The sequence below is a fragment of the Rousettus aegyptiacus genome, unplaced genomic scaffold (genome assembly GCF_014176215.1).
Source record: "Rousettus aegyptiacus isolate mRouAeg1 unplaced genomic scaffold, mRouAeg1.p scaffold_m13_p_3, whole genome shotgun sequence".
NCBI lineage: Eukaryota > Metazoa > Chordata > Mammalia > Chiroptera > Pteropodidae > Rousettus > Rousettus aegyptiacus.
The window spans coordinates 1,647,235-1,674,262 of NW_023416306.1; the positions used below are offsets into that span (position 1 = coordinate 1,647,235).

At 66.1% G+C, this 27,028-nt stretch overlaps 1 protein-coding gene across 1 annotated transcript; it reads left to right on the forward strand.

Annotated features, from left to right (window-relative positions):
* ADAMTS13 (ADAM metallopeptidase with thrombospondin type 1 motif 13) lies at positions 1-27,001 on the forward strand. Its single transcript, XM_036218219.1, has 30 exons — positions 1-198; positions 594-660; positions 1,785-2,065; positions 2,901-3,042; positions 3,978-4,117; positions 6,152-6,235; positions 6,515-6,639; positions 6,768-6,914; positions 8,189-8,329; positions 8,810-8,972; positions 9,770-9,874; positions 10,262-10,413; positions 10,524-10,587; positions 12,005-12,131; positions 12,623-12,771; positions 13,139-13,259; positions 13,522-13,602; positions 14,613-14,794; positions 15,915-16,050; positions 16,148-16,277; positions 17,941-18,137; positions 18,717-18,815; positions 19,566-19,695; positions 20,644-20,826; positions 22,143-22,347; positions 23,078-23,375; positions 23,866-24,012; positions 24,343-24,519; positions 25,905-26,089; positions 26,684-27,001. The coding sequence occupies exons 1-30, from the start codon at positions 103-105 to the stop codon at positions 26,864-26,866; spliced, it is 4,437 nt and encodes a 1,478-aa protein (XP_036074112.1). The 5' UTR covers positions 1-102; the 3' UTR covers positions 26,867-27,001.
* Positions 27,002-27,028: the final 27 nt, after the last annotated feature.

Sequence of the window (27,028 nt, forward strand, 5' to 3'; positions counted from 1 at the left end):
AGCCAGCCTGCTGGCCCCGCCCAGTGTGTGTGTGGGGGGGGGGGTCTGTCACATTCCACACCAGACTTGCAGTCACTGTGGCTCTCCCTGGGCCCGCGGAGGATGAGCGAGCTTCGCCCTTGGGGGAGATGCGTGTGGGGAATTCTCACTTCTGCCTTCCTTCTCCTCAGCTGCCGGGGACTCCCAGATGTCCAGCAGGTGGGCGACTCTGCAGGAACCGGGCTCTTCTGGGGCTGAAACGGGTCCCTGGGGAGACGGGGCTGCCAAACAGCCCTTGGGCCGAGTGGGGGTGTTTTTTTCTGGCTTTGGCGTTTGCACTGGTTGGAGGGATCTGAGTTGGGATTTCAGGGGAGGATATCTGCTCACTGAGGAAGAAATGGGCCTCTCGCTGCCGTCCGCCCGCCTGGTGGAAGGGCAGGCACGGTCTGAATCCGTGCGCCTGGCTCTTCACCTCCCCATCCTCACTGGGCGGCTTTCCTGTCTTGCCTGCCCCCCTTCCCGCCCCCCTTCCCCCCCCTTCCCGCCCCCCTTCCCCCCCCTTCCCGCCCCCCCTTCCCGCCCCGGCTCCCTCTCTCGTCCTCTCTCTCCCACAGCGATTTCTTCAGGCTTTGGAGCCCGAGGAAGTGACTTCCTACTTTGGCCCTGATGCTACCTTGGGAGGTACTTGTCCTTGCCTCTTCCAGGCAAGGGAGGTTTCTCTGCATTTCATCTCACCATGGAATCAGGGGCCTGGGATTTTGGTGGCTCTGCTGGGACGAGGTCAGGATGGATGTCACCCCTGTTAATTAACCCCGTTACTTCCTGCGAAGTTGATAAAAATTGGTCTGGGCGTTCTGTACCGAATTGGGTTCTGACCCCGGGAATCTGCTCAGTATCATGAGGGAACTGTCACTAATTGGCTGGTGGGCCCCTTCCACCCCGGGCCTCCCTTGGGCTAAGTGACTTCCAGGAGCCCCTGGGTTCTGGCCACAGATGTAAATATTTATCCCTTCTGTGAGCAGCAAGATCGGCACTGGGCCCAGCTCCCTGTTGCTCCCGGACGGTTGTGTGGACTTCTCTGGGGTCCCCACACCCTTTCTGAGTAGGGCCATTGGTGACTTTGATTAAAAGGCCAGTGGGGACTAGAGGCAGGGCGGGCCAGCGGGACACCTCTGGGGCAGAGAGAACTGGAGGAGGCCCTCGGGTAACTGACCTCTCCGCCGCCTGGGTCGGACGCGCACCGCCCAACGCCTGGGGCTGTGCTGGGAGGGGGTTCCTGCTGGAGGGCTGGGTTGGGGGGCGGGCAGCTGAAGGCCCACTGGGGCCAACTGTGGGGTGCGGGGCCCGAACACTTGTGTATCTCTTACTCCGGGCCCCTCTGGCTCTGCCCCTCCGGAGGGCTAAGAGACCATTGCCTGGGGTCTCCAAGCCCTCTGGCTACATCGGGGTACGGGACATGGGTGGAAAAGGACAGTCAGGCTGCCCTCGGGCTCCCGCTGTTCGGAAGAGGCCACAGAAGCCACTTGTACCCGCTTTGCCAGTTGGGGTTCATGGCTTCGCTCATGAAACGTGTTCCGAGGCGAGGCTAGTGGGCCGGCACGGGCAGCCCCCAGGCGAGGCCCACGCTGGAAAGGCCACTTGCTGTCCGCCACCCTAGGAGCCGGAAGGAGATGGATGCCACCCCAGGGTGCTGGGTGCCAGGCCCGGGCTCCTCCCCACAAATTCTCACCAAAGGGAACAGCTTCTGGCCCCTCCCCACACGAAGGCCAAGTTGGGGTGAGTGAGCTGGCCCCTGTCTCCTGCAGTGCCCCAATTTGATGTGGCCCCGCTCACCTGTGTTCGTGAGGACAGGCTCGGGAGGCCACCCTGCAGGGCCCCCCACTGTTCCCTCCGCGCCCGGGGGCGGCTCTTCACCTTCTCCTTCCGGCCGGAGCTGGGCCTGCTCACCGCCTCCTACACCAGCGAGCGCGTGGTGAACGCCTCCCTCGGGGTGCTGGGCCGCCCCCCCCCCTGCTGCCTCACAGGGGGCCGCACCCTGCTGCCCCCGGGCGCGGCAGCCTGGGCCACCTACTGCTCCGGCCACTTGGTGAGTGGGAGCCTGCCAGGCGTCGGACATGCTGTGCCGAGGGTGTGGCTGCTGGGCCCAGGGTGCAGACGTCCTCCAAGCACCCCCCACACCTCCCAGTGCGCGGCGATGATGCCACGCTAGCCCTCTGCCCACCCTGAGACCCCACGGAGGCTCGGAAAGGCCAGCGGGTCTCCGCAGGCCACCCGGCTAGCAGGCGGCAGAGCTGGGTGCAAACCCGGGGACCAGGGCCCCGCAGAGCCAGGGCTCTGCAGACTGAGCCCTGAGTCCAGCTTCGAGCTCTGCCGCTTCGTGCAGACGCCCCTGGCCGTCACTCGGCCGGGGCCCCGCGTGCTCAGCTGAGACCCGGTGAAGGCAGCGCCAGCACGTGACCGGTGTCCAGTGTCCATGCAGTTTGTCACGATGCGTCACTCAACAAGCCAGAGCTGTTTATATCATGCCAGTCCCTCGGTCGGGTGGCCCAGCCTGGGCTGGGACAGATGCCACTCGGGGTCCCTCTGGCGACTTGCAGTGCTGTTCATTAGCACAGGCCTAACTAGTCCCCTGAGACCCTTCGGTTCCTGTGCCCTGGGACCCCACCGAGGTCTTTGCCAGGCCCTGCAGACCGGGGCCTGAAGGCCGTGGGCACGGGAGGGGACGGAGTGTGGGCAGTGGGGCCGGCGGCAGGCAGTGGGCAGTGTGTGCGGCCCCAGGAGGGTGTGGGCTCCTCTCAGGCCCCCAAAGATAGGTCCTTGGATCCTGGACTTCAAGAGTGGCCCTTGGAGTGCGCCGCGATGGCCCAAGAGGTCCCCCGCAAGGCGGGCTCTGTGCCCCAGCCTCCTGCTCTCTCCTGCAGGAGGGTGACATCGTGGTGGGTGCCGACAGGCTCTACGTCCAGCCGCTGAGGAGGCCGCACCGGGAACGGGCGCCTCACGGGGGCAGCGCCCAGCCCCACCTGGTCCACAGGCGTGCCGCCGCGGTCCCGGGGGACGCTCACGGTACGGCTCCGGGAGGGGCAGAGCAGGGCGCCCCGGCGCGAGGTCCGGGTGGGACCAGGCTGCTGGTGCTGGGGGGCAGGGCTGTGACAGAGGGGCCAGCCGCCATGGAGTGGGACGCGAGGGGTCCCCAGCTTAGGGGGCAGCCCCGGGGGCGCGTGGCCACCTGCCGTGCCCCGCGCCGTCGGCTTGGAGGGTGGGGAGCCCTTCACAGTGTACAGAGCACACTCACAGGGGTGCATCCTGCCTCGCCCCTCGCGGCTCTGGGACAGCCGGGGCCGGCCTCTCGCAGAGGCCCGAGGACGCTGGGCGGCTCCGGCACGGCCAGGACTGCGGTCGCCTCTGCACAGTGGGTGCGAGCAGGGCGCGGCCCTGGGCTTTCTGTGCCACCCCGGCGCGCCCGTTCCCGTGTGTGCCCAGCGTGCGGCTTCGGGATGACCAGGGCGTGGAAGCCACACACCAGCTCCCCCCCCGCCGGGCCCCACTTTGCCACCTGGCTCTCCCACACCCCGAAATGTCCAGTCCGATGGGATCGGGCCCTTGGGTGGGGAGACATAAAGTGTCTGGAGAAAGTTGTCCCCCCCAAGACCTGGCAGCCTCTCCCCGGCCAGCTGGCCAGCCGCCATCGTTATCACAGGCACGGCATAAGGGGACGTGTGAGAGCTGGGGACCCTGCAGGCCAAAGTCTGCTCATGGGCATCTAAGCATGCTGCACCCTTGGGTGCCAGGGGACGGGCTGTGAGAGAGGACACAGGCCAGGCCAGTCGCCTGGCTGTCACCGTGCGGGAGGCAGGCATTCTCACGTTCCCCCACATTCAGGCCCAGCGACTCCCCCACGCTGGGAGCACAGGGTGATGGAGAAGGCTGGCCGCGGGCCCGGCCGGCCGGGCAGCTAAACCCGGGGTTCACCTGCTTCAGCCCCCCTCCTCCCTCCCCAGGCCGGCCTTCACCTCGCCCCCCGAGGCACGACGCTGAGAGGAGTGTCCTGCACCTGGAGCTGCTGGTGGCCGTGGGCCCCGATGTCCACCGGGCTCACGAGGAGGACACGGAGCGCTACGTGCTCACCAACCTCAACATGGTGAGTACCCCTCGGGCGTGCGCCGACCGCAGCAGGGGGCGGGGAGGGGGCTCGGGGACGCCTCGACGCAGCGGCCCGCGTGGGGCGTGTGGCTGAGATGCGTCACGGGGCTGGCTCATCTGGCAGTGTGAACTCAGGTATACCTGAGGCCGGGGTCACGCTTGGGGCTCAGGGCCCTGGGGTGGAGAGAGGGCTGGTCTGTTCTTGTCATCCTCCTCCCCCTCCCTCACCTGGAGCAAAGGCAGGCGAAGTCCAGGGTCCCCTCTGCTCTCCGGCGCGCCCTGCAGCCTCTTGCTGTTTGAGTCCTTCCCCCCTGCCCGGGGGACCCCAGGGTCCATAGACCCATGGGGACCTCAGCCAGCACTGCCCGTCCACCGGCAGGGCTGCCCCGCATCGGCTCCTCTCGGTCCCTTCTCTGCCAGCCTCTCCTCCACCTGGCTTCAGGGCTGAGGGTGGGGCAGGAGGCAGGGCTCCTGCAAACCGCAGGCTCAGAGACAGGGAGGCGGCAAAGCAAGAGACAGGCGTCTCCACAGCTCGATGACCAGGTTTCACCTCACGGACTCTCGAAACCCGGCACCCAGCAGCCGGGGAGCGCGCCCACGGGTCATTCACAAAGGCGAGTGCGTTCGGTCATTCAGGTTGTGACCGGAGGTCACCATCACCGGCCACAGGGCAGCGAAGGTGGGCGTGATCAGAGGCCCCTGCGCGACTCAGAGGCTGACGAATTTTAAAACTCTGACTGAAGGGGTTTTAGGAACATTTAGGAATTTAGTCTCGGCAGATGGCTGACCGCCCCAGGACCCTCCCCACACCCCGTCTGGCACAGAGATGGGGAGGGGGCATGAGGAGGAGTCGGCGAGGCAGGGCTGGCGCCGCCCCCCACCCCGTCAGTAAGCGGGCCCCGGAGGGCGCAAAGCCCCCTAGAGCGTGAGGCGTTCAGCGCCACGTGGCCCCGGCCTCGGGTATGCCACGTATTTTGGACGAAAGGAGAAGTTCCAGGTGCAGGAGCCCCAAGCCCTTTGACTGCGCTTGTCCCGTGTTCTCAGGACCACCCACGGGCAGAGGAGCCAGGGCCACGCCCATGTTCTCCCCCGTGCGGACTTGGCCCCCTCTGGAAGACGCCTGCTGAGGGTCCCCTGTGGCCCCGGAGGTGGAGTTCTCTTCCCAAGTCACTTGCAGGCTATTGTTTCCTGGCTTTGAGGGTCTCCCCACTTCTAAGACGCCGAAATTCGGTCATCACGCCCACGCTCGCTCATTTGCCGTGTTTTACAAGGACCAAGGCCCGCTCGGTGGTAGAGGCCACTCTGGCTCCTGCACCATCGGCAGGGTTGTGAGGATGGCCACTGTCCTCATTGTGCCCCCACCGTGTGCCAGCCGCATGGTTCCTAAGTCCTCTAATGACCACGGAGGCTTTATCCCCATCTGACCAATGGGGAAACTGAGGCCCTGAGGTTTGTTAATGGCGTCTGAAGCACACGGGTAGGCAGTGGCAGGGCCTGGGTCAGAGTCAGGTCGGCTGGGGCCGGCGGGGGCCGTGTCTCTCTCTGGGGAGCCATGTCTCACTGGGAGAACGCGCCAATGCAGCACAAGCCACCAGGACTGGCGTCTTCACAGGCATGTGGAGAGAGTTGGGGGGCGGGGGGCCCTCCTCACTAGGGCGCCCAGGGAAGGGCTCTTGGAGCAGGAAGCCCAAGACGTCTCAGGCAGGTGCCTGGAGACGAGAAAGGCCAGAGGGATCGGCTGTGAGAGGAGCAGTGTGCGAGCGGAATGTTCTAGACTAGTGACGAGGACCCGCACCCCGTGGTTTCGGGGTTTCTTTCCTTCGGGTGACCTCCCTGAGCCACGAGCGGGGGCACATGACTGTCTCTTCGGCTGGCTCACAGCACAAGGACCGGCATTTTGGGTGCCTGCCCCCATGCCAAAGGGGCCTCTTCTCCGGGCCCTCTTGCAAAGGGGGCCCCCAAGTGTCAGCAGCGGCGGGGGGGGGGCCAGCTACGCACCCCCATGCCACCTTTCCCACCCACCCTTCCACAGGGGTCAGAGCTGCTGCGGGACCCGTCCCTGGGGGCTCAGTTCCGAGTGCACCTGGTGAAGATGATCATCCTGACACAGCCCGAGGTAGGCGCCGAGCCGGAAGCCCAGAGTCACCGGAGCCCGACCCTGCCCCCCGCCGCCTCCTGCGGTGCCACAGAGCCTCAGGGGTGCCGGCAGGGCTTCCAGCCGGCCAGACTCAGCCCCAACCCCAGCTCTGCCCGCCCCTCGGCACTGCCGAGCCTCGGTTTCCCCGTCCGTCACCGGGGACAGAAGCAGAGCGGTTAGGAGGATGGGGACCTGCCACGGCCAGCACCCCACTCCGTGCGGGTCCAGTGAATGCCGGCTCTGTCACCGATCCCTCAGGATGCTCCAAACATCACGGCCAACATCACCTCGTCGCTGCTGAGCGTCTGTGAGTGGAGCAGGACGGTCAACCCCGAGGACGACACGGATCCCGGGCACGCCGACCTGGTCCTCTACATCACCAGGTAGCAGGGCCCCCCGATGGCGGGCCACCTGCCTGGGCGCCGCTCCCGGGGCCTCGCCGCGCTCTGCGCCGGGGGCCGGGCGGGGCAGGCACCTCAGCGCCACCCGGGGTCTGCTCTCTCTTCCCGAGGTTTGACCTGGAGCTGCCTGACGGTAACCGGCAGGTTCGGGGGGTCACCCAGCTGGGGGGTGTCTGCTCCTCCTCCTGGAGCTGTGTCATCACTGAAGATACTGGCTTCGACCTGGGGGTCACCATCGCCCATGAGATTGGGCACAGGTATGTGGTCCTATCACATGTCCCCCAGCTCAGGCCGAGGAGCTGACTCCCTGGAGGGGAGGACAAGGCTGGCAGTGGGCTCTGGAAGACTGCCGGAAGGAGCCCGTGCCCTTGACCCCAGCCTTGACCCCAGTGGATCCAGGAGGGTGGGCGGCAAGGGCTGGGAAATCTGATACTTCTTGATTACTGAATGATTAAAGGAAACTTTTTTTCCCTAAAAAAAACAAGCAAAATAAACTTAGCAATTAGAAAATAAGCTTTGTGGGAAATTCAGGTAAAGAAAAGGCTGTAAAAATTGTCGCAAATCCTACTGCTTATAGATAACATCCGTTCACGTTTTACATTTAATTTTAGTCTTTATACACGGACATAGTTTTTTATTGGCAAAATTGGAATTATAGTGTATATTGGTTACCTGCTTTTTTCTTAATGTATTTCTCAATATATTTCTCCCATTTTCCCCAAGTCTTTTAAAGTATTTTTCGAATACATCATAATTTATTTACTTGATCCCCATTGATGGATTTTTAGGTGGTTTCTGAATTTTCCCCATTACGAATATCATACATGTTGAGGGCAAATCTCGCCTGTTCTCATGTACCTGAGGTGGCCGGTTCTTTTCTTTTCGATTCTCCATCTTTTAATCGTGAAAGTAACACCTGCTCGCAGCAGAATTCAAATTACACAGAGATTCCTGAAGTGAAAAATGAGTCTATCTTCCTTGCCCAGCGAGCCCGCCCCTCTGCCCCGCCCCCCCGTCTCCGTGGGTGTCCCAGGCTGGGGCTGTACCCCGACACCAGACCCGCGGCATCCCCACTTGACCTCTCCCCCGCACAGTGCCTGCGTCCTGCCTTCCTCTTTCCCATCCGAAGGGAAAGAAGGTGCTGAAAACCACTGCCTCCCGTGGCTTGGGACCATGGCCCGAGGTGCGCGTTTACTGCACGTTCGGTGGTGACTTTTCACACCGAGCCAGGCCCCCGAGCAAGAAAGGGGCTCGGGGCGGCACCCCGGCCCCTGGAGCCCCATCCGCCCTGGACTGAAAACGCCAAGGATTCCTTTAGCGTGCACATTTTTAAAACCTCTTGCCGTTTATCAGCCACCAGGCCCGCCCAGCGCCACCGCAGGCGGCGACCTGAGGCCGGACGGCCGCGCGACTCGCTGCCGGGTTAGCCGGTGGCGGGCCAGGCCCGGGGCCGCCCCGAAAGCTCGGGTCTAGGGAGGGTTGGCTGGCGGGGCGCGAGGGGCCCCGCCTCAGCGCCGCCGCCTCCGCGCAGCTTTGGCCTGGAGCACGACGGCGACCCAGGCGGCGGCTGCCCGGCCCGCGGCCACGTGATGGGCGCCGACGGCGCCGCGCCCGCCCGCGGGGGCCCCGCGTGGTCCGCCTGCAGCCGCCGGCAGCTGTCGCACCTGCTCAGGTAGCCGCCCGCCCCGCGCCCCCGCGCGCACGCGCCCCCCACCCCCGCGCACGCGCGGACTCCGCATCTCCGGGCCCACCCCTGCCTCAGCCCCACGCGGCCCTGTCCACTCGCCTGTCCCGGCCGGCGCCCAGCTCTCTCTGGGCTCCCGTCGCCTCTCTGGGTGCACTCCTCCATCCCGCCCCGCCCCCCACCATCCTCCACCATCCTCCACCCTATTCCTGCGCCCTCCACTCCCATCCCCCGCAGACCCACCTTTCCAGCCTCCCCAGGCGCTGCATCTGCCCCTCCATCCCCTCCCCTCCTTGAGTCCAGCCGCGCCCCCCACCCCGTCCCCTCCCATGCCCCCGTCCGTGGCGGGCCCGGCCTGCGCCCTGACTTGGTAGGGGCACTGGCTGAGAAGCCCCATCCTCCCCTTTCCAAATGCCCCTCACGCCCACTCGGTGTCCACCCGGGGCCTGAGCCCGGGCCTTGTCGCAGCACAGGACGGGCGCGCTGCGTGTGGGACCCGCCGGGGCCGCGGTCCAGGCCCGCGGGGCGCCCTCCTGAGGTGCACCCAGGCCTCTACTACGGCGCAGATGAGCAGTGCCGCGTGGCCTTTGGCCCTCGGGCGGTCGCCTGCACCTTCGCCAGGGAGGACCTCGTGAGTCCCCGCCACCGTGCACCGCGCGCCCCGTGCACCGCGCGCCCCGTCCGCCCACGCCCAACGCCCCCAGCTCATGCCCCACCGGGCCGGCTGTCAGCTGCCTCCCCAAATTCTTAATGTTTGAACAAGGCCCCCCACATTTTCATGTGGACGGGGCCCCACAGATTATGTAGAGCCGGCCCTGGCAGGCCCCTGAGCCCATGGGTGAGTAGGCAGTTGCCACCGGCTTCCACACCGAGGGGTGCTGGGGGGCTTTCTGGAGGAAGCGACCTCTGGAAAGGGGCCTGAGCAGAGGGAGGGGCGGTGAGGGAGCCTGTGCCCCAAAAGCGGACTTCCTCCAAGGACGTTAATGGGTCCCAGGCACTTTTGCTTTGGGGGGCCCATTCCTCCATGCAAAATATTAAGACATATTGTGGCATTTTGACAAAACACTTAAACTTTTATAAATACATATATATTTATTATAACACATTACAACATTATAATTATAGTTATATTATAAATACATATTAATATCATGTACTAGGACATTTTCTTTGACCCAGAAGTTTATTTTTTTCTTTTCATTTTAAAAGAAATGAAAACACTTGCATGGGTCCCTAAAAGGAACACGAGCCCTGGTTACTGTCCCCGTTCGGGATCAAGAAGCCGGCCATGCCCGTCCTCCCTGGCCACCAGGGCCCGCAGAGCAGTGCGCTGTCACTGTGTCCTGCAGTCGGGGAGGGACCGTGAAGCTGGCACGGACTCAGAAGGCCCTGGCGGCCCCTGAGCTGGCCGCCTGTCTCTCCTCGTAGGACATGTGCCAGGCTCTCTCCTGCCACACGGAGCCCCTGGACCAAAGCAGCTGCAGCCGCCTCCTCGTTCCTCTGCTGGACGGGACAGCGTGTGGCCCGGAGAAGGTCAGGGCAGGGAGTGGAGGAGCGTGTGCGCGTGCGAGCACGCGTGTCTGTGTGTGTGCGTGTGCGTGCTCACGCGTGCTCGCTCAGGGCACCTGCGGCCTGCAGCCCTTGTTCCTGGGGCGGGAGGCGGGGACATCAGAAAGCCAGGGCGGGTGACCCTGCAGCTGTCCTGGGTCACCCGGTCAGGGGAGGCGGGCAGCAAGGCGCCTCATGCTCCATGGCCGTGACCTCTGGTGTGGGGCATGGGGTGCCTGTGGGCGTACGGGGTGCCTGGACATGGGGGTGTCTGTGGGTGCAGGGTGCCCTGGGTGCGGGGTGCCTGGACATGGGGGTGCCCTGGGTGCGGGGTGCCCTGGGTGCGGGAGGTGGCACCGTCCTCTCTTGCAGTGGTGCTTCAAGGGTCACTGCCGCTCCCTGGCGGAGCTGACCCCCATGGGGGCAGTGCACGGGCACTGGTCCGCTTGGGGTCCCCCCAGTCCTTGCTCCCGCTCCTGCGGAGGAGGCGTGGTCACCAGGAGGCGGCAGTGCAACAACCCGAGGTACTGCCTGGAGGGGGCCCTGCCCCCCAAGTCAGGGAGGGTGGAGGCGCCACTTCCCCGTTGGGTGCCGCGGGTCGCCTCTCACCCCTGTGCCTCTTGGACGTTCTCAGACCTGCCTTTGGGGGGCGCGCGTGCGTAGGTGCCGACCTCCAGGCCGTGATGTGCAACACCCAGGTAGGCCGGCTTCCCAGCGGGCCCTGGAGGGTCGCTTTCGAGAGCGAAGAGGGGGCCTCTAACACCTACACGGGGGCCACACTGCGTGCCCCAGGATGGCCGTGCTCCTTAGAGCAGGGATCCCGGAGTGTCCCCCTCCCTTTCCGCGTGCCGCTGCCTTCCAGGGTGGCCGCGTCTCTGCAGAGAGAACGAACCCCCCACCCCCCAGCAATGCGGTTCAGCCCTGCGAAGCCCCGAGTGGTTCTCGTAGTTACAAATTTAGGTGAAATTCCCATGGCATCAAGTCAACACTGCGAACCACCGACTCTATCCAGTTCCAAAATATCTCCATTGCCCCAAAGAGAACCCCAGACCCCTTAAGCAGTCACGCCCCACACCCCCTTCCCGAGCCCCCAGAGCGGTGGGCGTGCTTTCAGACCCCCGGGTTTGTCCGCTCGGGGCGCTGTGCGCCCGGCCACCCGCACTCGGCGCGGTGGTTCTGAGGTCCATGCACGCGGCAGCTTCATTCCGTGTTGCGGCTGAACAGTTTTCCGTGGTGGGCGGAGCACAGTGCGTCCGTCCATCGTCCCGTGATGGGGCGCGGGCCGCCTCCACCCTTCGGTGCCGTGGTCGGCGATGCTGCTGTGAAGCTGCGTGTGCGTGGATTAGTGTACGTCCGGTCTGCGGTTCTCTGGGACGTACACGTAAACGTGGAACTGCCGAGTCCCGCAGTAATCCCACGCGCAGCTCTTTGAGGCTCCTCCAGACCACCTCCCGCAGCGGCCGCCCCGTGCTGCAGGCGCGAGGGCTCCGGTCTCTGCGCGTCCCCTCCAGCACCAGCTGTCTGTGCTTTTGACCATGGACATCACCGTGGCTGTGACGTGGTTGAGCGATTGATTCCTTTGACCCCGAGCTAAGGTCTGCGCGTGGTGAGACCTTCCCTCCAGGCGGACCCTGGAGGCCAGACCTGGGGGGCAGGTCCTCGGGGGGGGGGGGGGAGAGGCTGGCAGACGGGCCTGTGCGGAGGGCAGCCGCGGTCCTCGTCCCGGCTCAGCGGGACCACTCCGATGCTTTCCTCTGAGACCCCAGCACGCAGAGGCCAGACGGCCGCCCGCCTCTGCAGGGCAGCTCGCCGGCTCGCCCTCGCAGCGAAGCCCTTTGCTGCCACCACTTTTCTGACTTCCCGCCTCTAGAGGCACGTGCCTCGTGCAAAACTAAACGCCCCACGCCCGAGGTTCGCGCCCCCGCCCTCTGTGCCCTCTGTGCTGCGCAGTCGCAGTTGGCCCCGCCTGCGCCCTCACAGATCCTCCGGGAATTCCCGCACCAGCCCACTTCACAGAGCAGGGAGGCGCAGCCAGGAGCCTCCCGCCCTGAGCCCCCTGCCCGAACCCCGCACCCCAGGCTCCCTTTGTGCCCATCGCCCGCCCCCTCCCGCCAGGCCTGCACGAAGACCCAGCTGGAGTTCATGGCGGAGCAGTGCGCGCAGACCGACAGGAAGCCCCTGTACCTTTCCCCAGGCAACGCCTCCTTCTACCGCTGGGGCGCTGCCGTGCCGTACAGTCGAGGTGGGCGGGGCGCGGGGGCGGCGGGGGGTGGGGTGGGGGGGCGAGGGAAGTGGGCGGGGGGGGGGGGGGGGGGGGGGCGGCTTCGGCCGGAGTGCTGAGCTGCAGGAGAGCCAGCCGGGTTGAGACCAGGCTCCGCGTTGGACGGACCATGCGGGGCGCCTGGCTCCGCCCCTTGCCAGCAGGTCACCTCGGAGTCCCGGTTCCCCATCTGTAGAGTGAGATGAGAGCGGTATCGATCGCCCCACTCCCAGTCGCCTGAGGGAGGCACTGAGATGCTGCAGGGGGGCGGAGGGCATGCCGGCTCCTCGTCCAGTGGCGTCTCCCATCGCGGTTGTGGTTACCGCCTCCGGCAGGGACGCGGGAACTGGGAACCCCCGCCCTGCGCACAGAGCATGAAGCCAGGGGGCGCCGGCAGGGCCAAGGGCCCTGCGTGCACCTTGCTTCGCGGGGTCATGGCCCTTCCTGCTCCCTGCTCCCTTCTGCCTTCCCAGGGGACTCTCTGTGCAGACACATGTGCTGGGCCGTTGGCGAGAGCTTCATCGTGAGGCGTGGGGACAGCTTCCTAGACGGGACCCGGTGTGTGCCGAGTGGCCCTCGGGAGGACGGGGCCCTGAGCCTGTGCGTGTCGGGCAACTGCAGGGTAAGCGTGTGTGGGCCGTGGAGGTCCCCTCCCCACCACTGTGACCCAAGCCCTGTCCCCTTGAGGCTAAGGGGCGAAGGGGCCTCCTGGGGGCTCAGGTCTGCGGGCGCTGGTCCCCAGGGAGCTGCAGCAGAGCCTGCACACGTCGGTGCCTGCACACGGGGCCGACCTCGGGCTCAGTGGGAGGTGGGGGTTGAGCTGTGCTGTGACCCGGGGCAGGTCGTGTAAGCTGGCTTCCCGCATGGACGTCGGGTGCCGCACAAATGTGCCGTTCGCCATGAGAATCTGGGAGCCCCAAAGCTGGGCGTCGGCAGGCGAGCCCCTCCCGTGGCGCGCCCGGGTCTCACCTGCGCGCCCCTCTGTGCAGACGTTCGGCTGTGACGGCAGGATGGACTCGCAGCAGGTGCCAGACGCGTGCCAGGTGTGCGGAGGGGACAACAGCTCGTGCAGCCCGCAGAACGGCTCTTTCTCAGGCGGGAGAGCCGGAGGTAGGGGCCCGGCCCCCCGGCCTCCAAGGAGCCCCCGCAGCTCCTCCAGCCCAGGCAGTGGGGACCCACACGCTCGCTCAGCCCGGGACCTTCCCAGCGGGCCTCAGCTGCCACCCCGCCGCAGGTGGCCGTGCAGGCTGGCCTTGCGTGCCCGCGGTGACGGGGGGGGGGGGGCTCACTGCTGCCCGAGGCACTGGAATCTGCTCCCTCGACTGTGACTTAGGTGGCCTGAGACCACCCGCCGTCCTCTGCTTCCTCTCAGAGTACGTCACGTTCCTGACGCTCGGCCCCAACCTGACTGGTGTCTACATCGCCAACCACCGGCCTCTGTTCACGCACCTGGGTGAGTCGGCCGGAGGACGCCCCCCGGAGGTACCCAGACTGAGGAGGTTGAGGGCACGGCCCCCAAGATGCCCTCGCTTCTGATGCCAACTGCAGGTTCAGGGGTCCCCCAGTTCACTGGGGGGACTCGGAACGCAGAGCTGTTGCGCTCACGGTGACAGCGGATTGCAGGGGCCGGAGACAGAATGAAACCAGCCAAGGGAGAGATGCCCAGGGCAGGGCCTGGGAGGGGTCCGCGTCCGTCACTGGGACGCGATGCTGGGCACAGAGCGCGGCCATCCCAGCGAGCGCCCCTGGGTTCGGTGTCCAGTTGGGGCTTCGTGACGTAGGCACGGTTGACGGGCTGATGGGTTGCTCACGTGGATGACCTCGGTCTCCTGGTTGACTGGCGCCACAGGACCCAAAGCCGCCTAGATCACGTGTTTGGGCTTTCTGCTGTGGCCAGACCGCACCTTAAGCAAAGGCACTCCCAACAGGTGACAGAGGTTCCCTCCCGGAAGCGGGGGGCAGAGCCCCGACCCGCCTTTGTGCACAGCCAACCTCTTTACCACTCAGGGCACGGTGGGGCTGTATTTCCAAGGACGCCCCTGCCTGACCTTTGAATCCGGAGTGGGGGCACCTACCCTGGGACCCCTGAGCTCCCGGCCCTGCCCGTAGAGCTCGTGTGAGTGTGCTCCGTGAGGGAAGCAGGCCCACAGGGCTCACCGGGCCCTGGAAAGAGACGGGGGTCCCAGCCATGGGGGAGCCTTCTGGGCTCAGACCCCTGTGTGCCTCCGGGGGGTGTCCCTTGCTCGCCCCAGAGACCCCTGGGCCGAGACACCAGGAGGACGGGGGCGCAGGGGAGGACAGTCACAGAAGTGGTCGTGCAGATTACACCCCCTGGCCCAGCTGCCGCCTCCCCCGACTCCCCGACTCCCCGCGCCGGGACCTCGTCTGTGAAAGGGGCGGCGCCCGCCTCGCGCAGGTGTGGGGGCGTCGCCGCCGTGCCCACGGGCCTCCCTCCTCCCGCAGCAGTGCGGGTCCGAGGGCGCTACCTCGTGGCCGGGAACACGAGCATCTCTCCCAGCACCGCCCACCCCTCCCCGCTGGAGGACAGCCGAGTCCAGTACACAGTGACTCTCGCGGAGGGCCGGCTGCCTCGCCTGGAGGAGCTCCGCATCCGGGGACCCACCCAGGAGGACGTGGAGATCCAGGTGACCAGGACGGCCTCCTCCTGGGGGTCATTCGTCCAGCCATTCGCTCAGTCACTCGCTGTCTTACGCGCTCAGCGGTCATTTTGGGCGACGGGGCTGAGGGACCTTTGCTCAAGGCCCACGGAGTCCCTGAGCTCTGGGTGAGAGAGAAGGCTGGGCGTAGGCCTGGGGGGTGGTGTGGGGAGCACGACAGCCGGGGGGGGAGGCTGTGGGGGTGTCTCTCCAGGAGTGGGGTGGCCCAGGGGTCAGGAGCCTGGGTTGTGGTCTCAGACAGACTCTGCAGGAACTGGGGGCTTGGCCTTTCTGAGCCTCAGTTTCCCCACCTGCAAAATGGGAGTGGGCAGGCCTGTGTCGGAAAGCGGCTGAGACAATTTGCCTTTCGAAACGGCACGCGGTGAGCACGTGGCGGTGCCCCCCACGTGCGCCACGGAAGGCGGCTGCTGCCACAGGGCGCGTGCTGGCCCGGCGCTCGAAGGCGTCCAGAGGGCTGGGGACGCCCCGTCCTGTGGGTGGGCAGTGCGGGGACGGCACGAGGGCCAGAGCTAGAACCCGAAAGGCCCCGCCGGGCTCTGCTGTCCTCGGGCAAGGACGCTGGGTCGCCCAGATTCTCATCCTGGCTCCGCCACTAAGGGCCGTGTGCGCCAGCCGCCCCGGGCCTCCGCCTCCCCCGCGGCGTGGGGGTTGGGTCGCCGGCGTGCCTCCTGGGGGCCGGTGTAAGGAGCCGATCGCCACTTCCTGCCGGCTCCTCGGGCTCCTCCTGCTCCGGGAGCGGCAGCCATGCTGGTTCTGCCCCGGGACCCTGTCCTCCGGAGCTCCCTGCCACCCACCTCCGCTCCCGTCCCCACGGTCTCCTTCCTGACCTGCCCCATCTCCGCCCAGCCTAGAGCCCCTGATGCCCCGAGCAGAGCCCTGTCCTGCGTCACTGGGATTATCTGTCACCACCCCACCAACCCGTGGGCTCCTGGAGGCTGGGACGGCACTCTCGCCGGGCTGTCCCAGAACCCGGCACACAGTCAGCGTCGGCCACTGCCTGCCGAGCAAAAGAACACACGGGGGGGGGGGTGGCGGGGACAGCCACCCTCAGGGCGCCCGCCTGGAGCCTGCCGTCCGTCCCACGCAGGTTTACAAGCGCTATGGCGAGGAGTATGGCGACCTCGCCCGGCCAGACGTCACCTTCACCTACTTCCAGCCGAAGCAGCGGCGGGCCTGGGCGTGGGCCGCCGTGCGGGGCTCCTGCTCGGCGAGCTGTGGGGCAGGTGAGGCCCGGGGCAGGGCTCCCCCGAAGCCCGGTTTGTCTGCCTGCCCCTGCCCCCCGCCCCGTGGAGGTGGCCTAGCCTCCCCCTTCCCTCCCAGGGCTGCGCTGGGTGACCTACAGCTGTCTGGACCAGGCCAGGAGCCAGCGGGCGGAGGCTGCCCTGTGCGGAGGGGGCCCGAGGCCGGAGGCGTGGCAGGAGCCCTGCAGCCCCCAGCCCTGCCCCCCACAGTGAGTGCTGCCGGAGGCTCCGGGGCGGTGGGCCTGTCCCCTGGGCTCGCTCTCCCCTGGCTCGTGGGGCCCGGGAGCCTGGGCTGGGCAATGTGGCTTCTGGGCGTGCTCCCGTTTAGACCAGCTCTGTCGGGTCCCGCTTAGCAGGCGGGCGTGGGTGACAGTGGCCCTGAGCCGCTGCGCCTCGTCTGCGGGCAGCTCGTGCCCTCTCTGAGCGCAGGTGGTCCTTGCGAGGTGGAGGTGGCTGCCCTACCTGGGAGGGTCGTGGGGAGACTCCAGGAGGTGACACTGGAAGGCCCCTGGCTGCCACCGGCCCCTGGCAGGTGCAGTTGGTAGGAGCATCATGTTGGGGACAAGGCTGTCCCCGTTGGGGGTGGGGCTGGGGCGGCCACCTGCCAGCACTGTTATACAGGGATCCTCAGGCTCAGGGGCAGCTTGGGGACACGCGGAGGGCCGAAGGGCTGGGCTGGCTGTACCTGCGGGGCGTCCAGGTACCTAAAGGGACACGGGGCCCAGGGAAGTGAGTCAGCCGGACGGATCCGCCTGCCTCCCCCCCATCCCCACAAGCAAACCCGGGGACCCGGCCAAGGCCAACGCCCTGCTCCTCTCCTCCCCAGCTGGGCAGCTGGAGACTTCAGCCCGTGCAGCGCCTCCTGTGGGGGCGGCCTGCAGGAGCGGGCGGTGCGCTGCGTGGGGGCCCGGGGCGCCGTCCTCACGACGCTGCCCCCCGCCCGGTGTGCGGCGCTGGCCCCGCGGCCGGCCGAGGTGGACACCTGCAACCCCCAGCCCTGCCCCACAGGGTGAGCACGGCCGGATCCGGCACAGTCTCCCCATCGGGGCTCGTGCCCGCTCTGGGCCCTGTCCCTTCTGAGTGACTCCTTTCCCCAGGGCCTCTAGCCAGGCCTCCCCACCCTGGGTGACAGGCAGTGGTGGCCCAGAGTTCAGAGTTCCAGCTTCGGAGCCACCGCCTGTCCAGGAGACCCTGCACGGGCCGTTCCCCTCTGTGGAGGTCCGGGTCCCTGCTTCGCAGGGGGACCGCGAGGACCAAGCGAGGCCAGGGATTTAGTCGGCAGCTGTCACTTCCCGTTGCCGCCATCGCTCCAGGGTGCCTCCCGTCCCCTTGGTGTCCAAACTGGCCACCGCCTGGCCGGGTGACCTGGGCGAGTCCCCCCGTCTGGGCCCCAGTCTTGTTACCTGTCCAGTGAGGAGGGGTTGGCCTAGGTCCCTGGGGCCCACAGGTGGCTCTGCTCGTCCCGGGCAGACGTAACGATCACCACTCTTCCCGCCGAGGGCTCATCCTGCCTCGGGACCCTCGGAATCCCGCCGTTCGGGACTGTCACACATGAAACGATTTTCTGTCCCTGGCGTGGGCGGTCCGACTGCATCTGGCACTGGCGCTCGGCACCTGCCGGGTGGCAGGGAGCCACGTGGTTGTCTGGCCGGAGGCCCCACCTTCGCCCCCGGAAGGCAGGAGGGGCAGCCCTGTGTCCCTGCCGCCGGGTGCCAAGCAGTTCACCTGGCCGGGGCTCACTTCTTCGTGGGGCCCCTTCTGGGGATCTTGTTATGGCGGAGCAGCTTCGCCGCCTCCTCCGCCGGGAGCCGGGGTGCCCCTGTGCCCTGATGGCAGAGGCGGGGCCTGATGGCTGTCCTGCGCCGTCCTCAGGTGGGAGGCGTCAGACGCCTGCTCGTCGGCCTGTGCAGCAGACCTGGCCACACAGAATGTGACGTGTGTGCAGGAGGCGGGCGGCCCGGAGGCACCAGTGACAGCTGGGCCCTGCTCCACGGACAAGCCACCTGCCCTCGAGCCCTGTACGGAGACCGCTTGTCCTCCAGGCGGGGGCCACGTGAGTGAGCATGAGGGTGGCTTGGGGAGCGGGGAGGACTGGTTCCAGTGGCCTCCCAGCCAGATGGAGAGGACTGTTCTCCTAGAGGGTTGTGGGACCCGCAGTCCAAGCATAAACAGAAACAGAGCTCAGGGCCCGCCGGGAAGGCACCTCCCACTGGTGAGCGGGCCGAGGGGCCCTGGAGCCTGTTGGAAAGTTTCCAGTTCTCTGCTGTGCAGAGAAACGCTGCCGCTCTCCTGCCCGGCGTCCGGGGGCTTGAGGCTGGGTGCCGATGCTTCCAGGCGAAGGGGCTGGCCGGCCCTGTTCCCTTGAGGCTTGGGGACTGCAGGGGCAATCCAGCTCAACCCCGCTCTCAGCCCCGCCCCACAGGGACCCCTCACACCGACGCAGAGGCCACGGCGGCCATGCGGTGAGGGCATCGGCCCGGAAGCCAGCCTCCCCGGGAGGAACAGCCGGGAGTGGCGGCCCCCGGGGTGCTGGCGACCACTTCTCTGTCCTGAAGAGATTGGGATGGGTGCTCCAGGGTTTGGCAGTGGAAAGCCCAGGGCACCCGCTCGTTGCTTGTCCCCACAGCTGGACCCCCAGCCTCCAGGAGAGGGGACTACGTCCCCATTGGGCAGTGCCGGGCCGGGGGCTCGAGCTACACACGTGTGGACCCCTGTGGCAGGGCCGTGCTCCGTCTCCTGTGGTCGAGGTGAGGCCCCCTGAGGACCAGCGCTCGTTAGCTGACCCCTGTCGGGGTGGCTTACAGAAAATGCAAACTGTGCGACCGCGCGAATGTATACACGAGGAGACCAGAGCAAAGCGCAGACAGCCATGTAGCGTGTTCATTGGCCAAAAGAGAGGAAAAAGTTAGAGAACCTGCCGATGTCGGCACCCGAGAGTATTATTTCGTAAGGGCCAGAAGAACTGCGAGACGTGGGCCCCAGACTTCGCCCCGAGCTCCCGGCAGCCAAACCAGAGACGCAAAATTAATTTTAAGATACGCGACATTCTTTCAAACCCTCACCGCTTGCTCCGTAAAACCTCAGCGCGTTTCGGCTGGAGACCAGGGGTTTGTCTGGAGGGAGGACCCTCCTGGAGGAGGCGTGTGAGGGACCCGGGCCTGATCACGCCCTGCGGGAAGCACAGCAGGAGATGTCCACACAGCCGTCCTCGCGAGGCCGCTCGGTAAACAGCAGGAGCTACCACGTGTTGAGCACCTACTACGTGCCAGGCGCTTCGTAGCTCCCCTTTCGAAGTCTTTACGCACGACCCTGCACGTTAGGTACCAGTATATGGAAGTACCTGGGGCTCAGAGAGGTTCAGTCCCTTGTCCCGGTGGCAGAGACTCAGAGCCACGTGGGCCTCACGCGCTAGGGCATGCCAGAGTCGGAGGGACGCACAGGCTGGGCCCCGCTGAGCCGTCCTCTCAGCGCATGGGGCCCCTTCCTCCCCCCGGCAGGCCTGATGGAGCTGCGTTTCGTGTGCGTGGACTCTGGCCTCCGGACGCCGGCCCAGGAAGAGCTGTGCGACGTGGCGAGCAAGCCCAGAAGCCGGCGGGGGGTGTGCCGGGCCGCCCCGTGCCCGGCTCGGTGAGCGGGGTGGGAGGCTGTGCAGAGGGCAGCAGCCTGGGTCCCCCAGGGAGGAAGGCGTCTCACCCTGGGGTGTGGCCCCCCACGGAGCCCTAGCCTTTCCACCCTTCAGGTGGGAGACGCGAGCCTTGGCCCCGTGCCCAGTGACCTGCGGCGGGGGGCAGCTGCCGCTGGCCGTGCGCTGTGTGAGGATGGACCACGGACGCGCCATGCCCCTGCCCCACTCCGAGTGCTGGCCGGCGCCCCGCCCCGGCCCCCGCGAGGACTGCAGCCCGGAGCCCTGCCCCGCCAGGTGGGCGCCTTCCCGCGGAGCAGGCAGTCCCGGGCGGGGTCCTTGGAGGTGCCGTCAGCACCTCCCAGCGACTGCCCGAAGCCTGTGGGGATTTCACGGGACCGCGTGTAAAGCGCGCGCCCCTGGACCTGGGGTACCGCGGGCGCGCGCAGCGGAGGGCTCATTCTTTCATCACCTGCTCTTCACTAAGCACCTGCGGTGCCCAGGTGCTGTCCCGGTTCTGAGGGACACAGCAGGGCACAAGACAGACGAGCAGCCCTGCCCTCCTGCAGCGGACTGCAGGGGGAGCCGGTGAGGACTGAGATGGGGAGACGGCGCGGTGGACGCGGTGGGCGTGCTGCAGCTGACGCGGCGAGCGGGGGGCAGGGCCCGGAGTGGCGCTGGGGCGCCTGTGGCAGACGCACATCTCCGCAGGACCCCTTGCGTGGCCCGCCCCTCCCCCACTGCCTGTTGGAGACATCTGGCATTTTTTCGCCCTCAGCTACCCTTTCTATAAAGTGGGTTCTCCGGAATGTCCTCTGTCCACTGTGCCAAGCCTTTCATTGGAGACGCCAATGTGACCCCCCGAGAGAGCCTCTCTAGGCCCTTCTCAGTGTAGGGAAATGAGGGGCGTCCCTGGCTGCTCTGGGTACGCCCCTGACTCTGGTTCGCCCCAGGTGGCGGTACAAGCTGGCGGCCTGCAGCGTGAGCTGTGGGGGAGGCGTCGTGCGGAGGATGCCGTACTGTGCCCGGGCTCGCGGGGAGGACGAGGACGAGGAGGTCCTGCCGGACGCCCAGTGCCGCGGGCTGCCTCGCCCGAGGCCGCAGGAGGCCTGTGGCCTGGAGCCCTGCCCACCCAGGTCAGCAGCCCTAGGACGTCCAGCAGGTGGCTCGAGCTCCGGTGTGTGCCGATGCCAGGCCAGGTGCCGTGGGGATGGGAGGGGGGCTCAGCGGCACAGGGGACCCCAGGAAACGGGGCTGCCGGGCAGGTGGTGCTAGGCATCGGAGCCGTCGGTTCTCACGGGGCTGCGGGTGTGAAGCCTGGGGGGCTTCGCAGCAGAGGCGGCAGCACCGAGCGGAGCCTCGGGCGTGCCCGGCCGGGGCGCAGCACTGCCGAAGCCGACGCGTGAGGGAACAGCACTGAAGCCCCTTGGCTCTGCACCCCGTTTGTTTTTTCACTTCACGTTTAAAGGCGATCTGGGGTTTTTTAAGTGGAAATCTCACACACGTGAGCTCTGGCTCACCCTTGAATGTGGCTGTAGCCCCTCTGGCCTCCTTGATATTCTGGAACATTCTGGGAACGCCCCTGACTCAGAGCTGCCCCCTTGCCCAGGCTCGGCTCAACACACCGCGACGGCACCGGGGTGCGCGCACCCCGCCCGTGACCCGCGTCCGCCACCGCGGAGCACTGACCTCTCGTTCACCGTCTGTCCCCTCTCCACCAGGGGCGATCTGCCTCCCAGGGGATGTGTCCAGAGACACTTTGATAGATTGTCATGACGGGTGGGGGGCGCTGCTGGCCTCCGGTGGGCGGGAGGAAACGCGGGTGCTGCTGGACACCCTGCGCGGCGCGGACGGCCCCCGTGACAGCGCCATCTGCCCAGACGTCCGTGGCGCACCGTGGAGAAGCGAGTGGCTCCGGGGTGGGGCGGGGGCTTGGTCTGGTTCCTGCCGGCTCCCAGCATCCAGAACAGCGCCAGGCTCGTGTTTGACAGGCGGCGTCACGGGACCCTGAGGGCGGCAGAGTCGAGGTTGGGACCCAGGCTGCAGTGTGGGCAGCTTGGGTTCAGTCCCGGCTCTGAAAAATGTCGGTCGGTGTTGTTTGTTGAATGACTACAGGTGGACAGGGCCGGGACTGACCGATGTCGAGGTCTGTTTTCCCTTAGGTCGGGGCGTTGTTCCCCCGTCCCTTGGACCAGCAAGCAGCCCTGTGGGTGTGCGTGGGTGTCGCGTGGTGAAGCGGACAAGAGGGGGGCACCGGGCTGAGGGAAGGGAGGTGTCTTTCCTGCAGAGCTTTCCTGTGCAGTGAGCCCTGGGGGGCGGGGCTCGGGCTGCGCTTCCCGACCTCAGTGGCCTTGGAACCCGTCCTGGCCGACCCTCCATCCAAGGAGCCCAGTGGGGGCGGTGCTGTCCTCGGGGAGGCCCAGCCTCTCTCTGGGGTCTCCTCTTCCTGCAGGTGGAAAGTCATGTCCCTTGGCCCATGCTCAGCCAGCTGTGGGCTCGGCACGGCCACGCGCTCGGTCGCCTGCGTGCGGCTCCACCACGGCCAGGACGCAGCGGTGGACGAGGCCGCCTGTGCGGCTCTGGTGCGCCCGCGGGCCAGCATCCCCTGCATCGTTGCCGACTGCACCTACCGGTGGCATGTCGGCACCTGGACGCAGGTGAGCGCTACAGCCGGTGCTGGCGGTGTGTCCGCTGAGTGTCCTCGCACACGGGGACCCTGGGGAGCTTTGAGTCATCGTGATCCCCTGGAAGGACGGGGAGAGCGTCTGGTGGGGTGGGGGCAGTCAGGGCATCTAGAGATGGAGGACAGCAAGGCCTAGAGATGCGGGGCAGCTGGGCCCGCACAGGCCCTGAGGTCTAGAGCCACCGGCAGGTGAAGGACAGGTGACTCAAACCCGCACAGGTAAGCAAGTGCCATTCTGTGCCCAGTAACTCACGAGGCCCCAGGAAGACAATGGCAAACAGGGCTGGGTGCCCTCAGAGGCTCGCTCACGGCGTAGAGAGGAGGCGATGCAGACTGCCGCCACCTGCCTGGGGCGGAAGGACCCGGAGCACCTGGGCTGGGGCTGTGGGAGCTCGGGGCGGGGCGGGGCGGGGCGGTCCCCGGGCTGCAGTGACCCACAGTGCAGAAGCAGGCGGCCATGCCTCCCGAGCCCTGCTCTAGGGTGTGGAGAGGCCGAGGCCTCCAGGGTGGCAGAGACCCGAGCGGGAGCCCCTGCTCCTCCCCCGTGTGACCGACGCAGGGCAACCTCATCTGGAGAACGGGGGCACGTGTCTGCCTCCAGGGCCGTGCAGACATCACAGCAGATCGTGCCTGGCCTGTGGCCGCCTCCGTCCTTGTCATCCTCTGGCCGGGTCAGCCCGACTCCTCTTCCTTTTTCCTGCCAGTGCTCCGTCTCCTGTGGGGATGGCATCCGGCGCCGGCGTGACACCTGCCTTGGACCCCAGGCCCAGGGCCCCATGCCAGCTGACTTCTGCCGGCACTTGCCCAAGCCGCCGACGGTGCAGAGCTGCTGGGCTGGGCCCTGTACGGGGCAGGCAACACTCAGCCCGGCGCCCCCTGAGGAAGCTCCTGCCCCAGGCCAGACCACAGCTGCCAGCGCTGGTGCTGCCCCAGAGTGGCCCCAGCCCCGGGCTGGCCGCCTCTCCCCAGCTCCAGCGTCCCAGGAGAGGGTGGCAGAGTCCAGTTACGTTCTTCCCTCCTTCCCACGTGGGGGGCTTCTGCAGGAGGGGTGGCAGGAGCGAGTTTGCCTGGGGGAGCTAGGAGTCTCCTGGGTCGTCCTGTAGCCGTGGCAGTCGGGACCCCAGGATGTGTGCAGCTGGGCTGAAGGGCTGGGCTCAGGGCTGGCCGTCTCCCTGGCCAAGGGCAAGCTCACTTTCATCGTCATCAAGGGGAGGGGACCTGAAGGTTTCAGAGTCAGGCCCAGGTCTGAGGCCCAAGGTTGATCGCCACTGTACACAGCGCCTCCCTCGCTGGAGCATCCGGAAACGGCTCTGTGCCAGGACAATGGTGCTTGACCCATGCAGCCCCCTCCCCTGAGCCGAGAGGGTTCCGCTGGGCCTCGGAGGACATCGGCTCCCCTCCCCCAGCCGCCCCCTCCAGTGCCGAAAGCCCCTGTCCAGCCGGAAACACCCTGCCAGGAGCTCTGCGCACCTGACTCCTGCTCCTTCTCCAGGTGCCTGCGGCCGGCAGCACCTGGAGCCGACAGGAACCATAGACATGCGAGGCCCAGGGCGGGCTGACTGTGTGGTGGCTATCGGGCGGCCGCTGGGCGAGGTGGTGACCCTCCAAGTCCTCGAGAGTTCCCTCAACTGCAGCGCTGGTACGTCTAGGGCCACCTGAGCAACTGCCACCAGCGACAGGCCTACGGGTGCCAGTCAGTGAGCATGACGCTCATATGCCCCCTCCTGGCCTGGCAGGAGCTCCGGGTGCTCCCCGAGTGCTCATCAGAGTCATCCCATGACAGGCTGGGATTGTCCCTATTTTACAGATAGGGAAACTGAGGCTAAACGAGATTAGTCGTGTTCCCGGTCACTTAGAGTCTCACGGCCAGTGCGGGGGAGGGTCAGCACTGAGCTCAGTCTACCCCAGGGCCACCGCGCTGCGGCCCAGGTTGGGGATCCTGGACCCTCACAGCACTGCCGCCTCCTAGGGGAGATGCTGCTGCTTTGGGGCAGGCTCACGTGGAGGAAGACATGCAGGAAGCTGTCCGGCACGACCTTCCGCTCCAAAGCCAACACGCTGGTGGTGAGGCAGCGCCGTGTGCGGTCAGGAGGCGGAGTTTTGCTGCGGTACTCCAGCCGGCCGGCCCCCGGAACCTTCCACAGAGGTACAGCAGGCCCCGCGCCTCCCCCAGCTCTCCAGAGGCTGGCTAGGTGGGCGCTGCAGCAGATAGGGCCTTTCCTGATGGGGTGGTGGGCAAGGCAGACGGGGGGCTGGACCACTGACCGGAAGAGGCAGTGGCTCCCTGGAGACCCCAGCATCCCCACCCCGCAGTGCAGGGGCAGCCAGCGTGAGGTCCCGGGATGTGCGCCGCGCCCCTTCCTCTCTGGGGAGACGGGGACTCCAGCCACATCTGTACCCCGTCCCTCGGGCCACCACAGTCCTACACCCTGGGCCGGGCACTCAGGTCCTTCAAAATCCTTTACGGTCCTTCTGGAAGCCGCCGTCTCCCAGCCTCGTTCCCGTGCTCTGTCTTCTTGGCTCATCCCCCACAGTTGGTGTGTGCGCGCACACTTGCACTCGTGTGCACGCTTAGGAATGCCTCGTGCAGAGCATGGCATCCCAGCGACCCCTGCTTTGCCCATGGCCCCACTGGGTCCTTGGTGAGCCCTCGAGGTTGCTTCGGGGGGTTCGCCCTCTCCCAACAGCCCAAACTGGCTGCAGACGGCTTCCCTAGCCGGTTCCAGAGGCCTCGGCTGAGAAGCACTAAGGGGCTTCTTCCTCCGCAGAGGTTTGGCACCACGTCCCCTGTCCCTCAGGGTAGAGGCGCTGGTGCCTTATTATTTTCTTAATTTTAAAAAAAATTTTTTAGATGAGGCAACCCTTGGTTGATCTCATAAATCACAAGGAACTTGTCAGTTTACAATCCCTATTTTTTCTTACTTATGCCTACAGCAGCTGGTCTTCCTTGGCAGTCTAACGAGGCCCAACCCTGCTCAGCTTCCGAGACCAGATGGGATCGGGCTTGTTCAGGGTGGCATGGCCGTAGACATGCTGCTGCCTTAGATCACAGGCGCCAAGTGGTGCAGGAGCTGGCTGCCTGCCAGCCCCCCCCCCCCCACACACACACAGGTGCCGGATCAGGGGAAGCCCAGGCGGGAAGGGCCCAGCGGCCTCCTACGAATCACGGCCGCTATAGTGGGAGCTCGTCCTGCGCCACACTCGGTGTTTGGCACTTTCGCATGTGGTTTTGTTGAGTCCTCCTAAAAACTGCCCTGCTCAGTGTGTGCCACTGTCCCCTTCACTTGACAGAGGAGGGAAGTGACACTCGGAGCACTTACAGCTTTCACCCGCGGTCGCACAGCCCAGAGGTGGGAGAGGTGGGGTTCAGTGGGGGCTTCCGCCTGGGAGCCCTAATCTCGACCACAGTACTGGCCCCTCACTGCTCCCTGGCTGTGAGCTGCCCTGGCCTCTGGCAATAGTGGTCTTTTGGGGACTCCTGTGTCCCCGAGGTGGTCCACACCAAGGCCATCCACACGCCCTGCCTTGCAGAATGTGACGTGCAGCTCTTTGGACCCTGGGGTGAAATCGAAAGCCCCTCGATGAGTGCAGATGGGAGGAGCACGGCGGGCTGCCGCGTCTTCATTGACGTGGCCCCACGGGCCCGCATCGCCGTCCACGCCCTGGCCACTCACACGGGCGCTGGCCCTGGGGGGGCCGAAGCCAGCTACGTCCTGGTGAGGCTGCCGCGGTGGCGACGCGAACGGGCTGACTTTGGCTGTGATTCTGGACAGCTGTCCCTAGGGACAGGGACTGAGGGTGCTGGGCTAGAGGACCCCGAGTTTGCTTCAGACCAGAAACCTCAAAGTCGTTAGTGAAAGAAGGGGAGAAAAGAGCTTCCCCCACATAGTCACCAACCAATATTTATTGAACTCCCTATAAGAATGAAAAAGAAAAGAACTCGTCTGATATGGAAACCCCGTTAATCCGGGACCAAAGCATAATTTCTGAGCCTGACATGACTTTGCCAGGAAGAGGGGGCCGGCCCCTCCCCTGTGAGGTTCCTTATGTTCTGGAACTGTCTATTGCAAGGTATCGGCTCCTCCAGAGGAGGCAGCCTGGCTTCTGGAATCGGACAGCCCCGGGCTAAAACCCCAGCTCTGGCACCCTGGCTGTGTGTCCCTGGGCGAGGTTCCTGGGCAGGATAATAGTGCCTTGCTCAGGACTGAACTTGACCCTGAGTGTAAGATGCCTTGTATTGAAGGGCTACATGAACGCCAGCTAATTATCATTTGTGGCCGGGCCACAAATGGCTGCCCCTTTCTTCCCAGATCCGAGACATCCACAGCCTGAGGACGACGACATTCCAAAGGCAGCAGGCGATCTACTGGGAGTCAGAGGGCAGCCAGGCTGAGATGGAGTTCAGCCAGGGTTTCCTGCAAACGCACAGCCTGCGCGGCCAGTACTGGACCCTGCACTCTGGAGCGCAGGAGCCCGGGAGGGCCCTGCCCTAGCTTCCTGTCCCAGCGCATCCCTCAGTTGACCTGTGGGCGCAATGGGTGCCTGCCCCCAGTCCTGGAAGGGAAAGGAATGAACCTGACATGGATAAGCACCCATTAAATGCCTGGCCAGCCCCGGAGCGCTTCCAATTTGAATTCCCTCCGTTCTTAAGTATC

What these genes read in the sequence shown, in the direction of transcription:
- ADAMTS13 (XM_036218219.1), top strand. Translation starts at nt 103, where the DNA reads ATGAGCGAGCTTCGCCCTTGGGGGAGATGCGTGTGGGGAATTCTCACT. An exon ending in CTCAGGCGGGAGAGCCGGAG is followed by an intron (nt 13,260 to 13,521) that starts GTAGGGGCCCGG and finishes GCTTCCTCTCAG; the next exon opens with AGTACGTCACGTTCCTGACG. An exon ending in ATGTCGGCACCTGGACGCAG is followed by an intron (nt 22,348 to 23,077) that starts GTGAGCGCTACA and finishes TTTTCCTGCCAG; the next exon opens with TGCTCCGTCTCCTGTGGGGA.